At 39.3% G+C, this 3940-nt stretch overlaps 1 protein-coding gene across 1 annotated transcript in view; it reads left to right on the forward strand.

Moving 5' to 3' along the window:
- The first annotated feature begins 2752 nt into the window (after positions 1-2752).
- LOC107563003 (serine/threonine-protein kinase pim-1-like) overlaps positions 2753-3940 on the forward strand; it is a 5104-nt gene continuing 3916 nt past the window's right edge. Inside the window, exons 1-3 of the mRNA XM_016247777.1 lie at positions 2753-2820; positions 2930-2980; positions 3103-3478. Of these exons, the coding sequence (XP_016103263.1) occupies positions 2963-2980; positions 3103-3478 (394 nt within the window). The 5' untranslated portion in view covers positions 2753-2820; positions 2930-2962. The remainder of the gene's footprint in view (positions 2821-2929; positions 2981-3102; positions 3479-3940) is intronic.

The raw sequence follows: 3940 nt of genomic DNA on the forward strand, positions 1-3940 counted from the left end.
CTTTGACTTCGTAATCTTATGGAACAAAGGTACTGAGGACCAAAGTCTCTTTGGTACAATTGTATTATTTGCTGGACACTGTTTGAAGGTGAGGTAACTGCATATTTGAATGGTTTACCTGGTTTTAGAACCACTTATTAAACATAAAATTGATATACTCCTTTGTGATGCCAGCTATATCTTTGAATATTCAATGAGTTTTTCTATATATTGGTAATTCAGTTAAAGGTGATTCCAGAGTTTTTCCTTCTGTATTGGGGCCAACTGAGTTTTGGCTCAGCTCTCTGACATTCTTCAGCCTATTTAATTCCTGATTTAGATTTGAAAGCACCAGTGCCACGTCTTTGGAACAGGAACCAAACATGATTAAATGATGTAGGTATAATAGAAATGACATTGGTAAAATAGAAACACAGAAAGCTGTACCTTTCACAAGTGTAGCATTCACAAAATTCCAAAGAAACCATTGCTGTAATAACAAGAAATTTTGAGAATGTCTCTGAGCACTTTCACACAGGCTGTATCTCGAACAGCAGACACAAAGCATTTTACTGTGCTTTATATTTGTTATGCTTTATTTCAGGAAATATTTAATCTGTACAATAAATCACAATTACCTTGCAATTAAGGCTACAATCTGAAAGGAAGAAGCAGCACCGCATTAAAATAATTTGGGAATTTTTTAAGGACTAAATAAATGAAAATGTCAAAATTGGGTTACATTACATCTAAACTTCATGTAGCTAGTTGCTGCTCAGTTGTGACATGCATGAAAGCAGCAAGTCCTGGCCATAACAGAGCAGTTTTTGCAGGTTGAGTACATCCAAAGTAATTTTCCCCATGCTTCAATAACACACTCTCCTAACCTGCTGAAAGTTCAGCGATACAACCAGCCAGGCTTTCAATTATGTCATTTCACTTCCTGTAAAAAGGCAGTAACAACAAGTACCTAAGAAAATTTGTTTGATATTTCCAAGAAGATGCAGGTATATTGTTAGTTCTTACAATTCTTTTGAAGCAACCATTTTTGCTCTGATGAGTTTGGCAATATCTCAAACCTACTTTCAGAAGCGAACGTGTGTCGATAAGTAAATACATGCTGACCATAAAACCTTCATTAAATGCTGCTTTGAGTACACTATATGCAGATATTAAATTCAGATATTAAATACCAAACACTCTAAGACTAATAGGATACGTGCTGTTTCAAAAAAGCTTCTCTTGGCCTTTAGTTACATGGATATTACAATGCCTGACCCACTCACCGGAGGTCAAGGCTTTCTAAGCTTTTTCCAAATTATTGTGCTTCTATCACAGTTCTTCTTGCCTTAATTCCTTTAAATGACAATACCTAATTACATTTCAGGGAAGAGGAGCAAGGTTGATTATTGTACTTAACTGATTGGATTTTACATCAGCAAATGCCAATGGTCAATTATATACCAAGAGGAGTGTGTAAAAAAATATTATAAAAAAATTAATAAAACAAAAAATTAGGGCGGGATGGGTTGTTGTGACTTGTCAACTCAGCACCTGTCATTAAGAAGAAATTAAGAAATGTCACATGTTGAATTCAATTATAATATAGCAAGAGTTTTGCTGTAACAGTAATATAAAGCAACTGACCTGACCAATGTTTCTGATTCAAAGACTTCTGAAATCATCCGGATGTATTCTTGTAGGGGAAAATCTGGTCATAAGGATGTTTTGCTGTTCTTACAACAGTATAACTGGTCTCTGACTGGTCTTCTTGGCATGTACAGTTACAGTACTGTAAGCAAGTAAAACAAGCACATGCACAGATAGGGGTCTTAATAAGTGAATCATAGTGGTTATTGAACCGATTCGTTCATGAATGTTATTTAATGTTACGAATGTTATGAAATTGTTATTAAATGACTGAATCACTCAATTCGTTCAAAAACGCGGAATCGTTCAAGAAGGAAACATGCAACTGTTCTGCTTTGTTTGGAACTATTTCCATCGGCAAAATAGAGCAAAAACTTTAATATATTATATTATGAACACACACACACACACAAATTAATATATCGAATTTTAAAGACATTTTCGACCTTTGCACTGTAACACTGCAAAAATGTTAATTATCTAGCCAAAAGTTCAGGTGCTTGAGCATCACTTTGGGTCTATCTGTGCACGTGCACCTAAATGTTTTTATTCAAAAGGAACAGGTCACGCACTCCTATCATTCCAGCTGTACACATCTGTATGTGCCTTCTGTGACGTCACGGAACAATTAGAACGTGTCGCCTATGCTAGTATTTAAAGGCTTAGAACTTAGTAGCTCATTTTGTTGGTTGAAGTTTCGGAGTAGTCTGTTTTCAGAGTGAAAAAAAAACTGTTATCATGGGATTGTTTTCAAGACAAAAGAAAGCGTTTAAAGTGGAGCATGCTCACGAACCCTAAACCTCTGTGCTGCTCAAATACTCCCCCATCAGGGCGGAAAACCATCCTTATCCTCCTGATGAGACGCCTGGTGGTGCTGATGAGATAGGGAGAAAAGAGGCAGGGAGACGAGAGAAAAACAACAAAAGGTTTTTAGAGATCCATGATCACCAAGAACCTCCAGTGGATGGTTGAAGATGATGAAGCGGAGGAGCCAGACAACAGTACCAATAATAAATATATGAGAATTAGAAAATGTTAGTATAAATTATAGAAAAATGTATTTCATGCTAACTGCATTTGTTTATCTTTTAAACCGGCCACATATTCTGGCGATACGAATTTGGGCCCAAGCTGGGTAAAGGAGGCTACGGCTATGTGCATGCAGAGACTCGCTGCAAGGATAGCCTTAAGGTTTAATTTTTTTGCTCACTCTTTTTTTTTACTTATAAAACTTTCCATACTTGTTCGGTATTCATCTCTGTGCACCTTATAATTGTCAGTTCTTTGTTTGATTGAACAGGTGGCTGTGAAAATTGCCGAAAAGACTCCAGATATGCCATATATCAGAGTTGTGAGTAGACTGTGCTCTCTATAATATTGCTTCTCAGTCACTGTTTTCCATTTCTAACATCTTATATTCATGTTAATCTGAGAAACCACCTTCATCTAAGCATCATATGTTCTTTCTTTTAGCCTGGCCATCCCAGTCGCCTCCCCATGGAGATTGGCCTGACACTCATGGCCAATAAGGGCCCCAGTGATCCACACATAATCAAACTCCTGGACTGGCAAGACAACCCGGACTACTATGTCATGGTCTTGGAGTGGCCCATACCTAGCATGAGCCTGTTTAGTTTCGTGAAGCTCCAACAAAGGCTCGAAGAGGGGATAGCACGTCATTTTATGAGGCAGGTCATTCATGCCGCTAACACTTGCTGCGAGCGTGGTGTCTTCCATAGAGATATAAAATTGGAAAACCTCCTGGTGAACCCAGACACGTTGGAGGTCAAGTTGATCGACTTCAGGTGCGGCATGCTCATGAAGGACTCTGCCTACGTGACCTTCAATGGTAAGTTTTATGATTTGCTAGCAGTTAGCTCACTGAAACACATCCTGCTGTACATGCTGTAGAAATGCATGAAATCGTCTCAGGTTACTTATGCAACCATGGTTCCCTGAATAGGGAACGAGACACTGCGTCCTCTAGGGGTCGCTATGGGGAACGCCTCGTCATGACCCGTGTCTGAAGCATACATTGAAAAAACACCAACTCGTTGGCCAGCGACAGCCATGACGTCACTACCGGTGCAACTATAGTATAAATAGGCGCCGGGAGCACACATCATTCACTTCTTTGTCTGAAGCTTGCGTCCGCAGCATGGCAAGAAACCTAGAGGACGCAGTGGGGAACAGTATACCCACGTCACCATGCTGAGGGGAGTGCATGCCAGAACCATGGCGAGCACTAAGTACCAACTCTACCATATTGCTATGGGAGTTGCCCCTGGGACGTTAGACGGCTGTCAGTGAC

Source organism: Sinocyclocheilus grahami, unplaced genomic scaffold (genome assembly GCF_001515645.1).
Source record: "Sinocyclocheilus grahami isolate Dianchi unplaced genomic scaffold, SAMN03320097.WGS_v1.1 scaffold24.1, whole genome shotgun sequence".
NCBI classification, from domain to species: domain Eukaryota; kingdom Metazoa; phylum Chordata; class Actinopteri; order Cypriniformes; family Cyprinidae; genus Sinocyclocheilus; species Sinocyclocheilus grahami.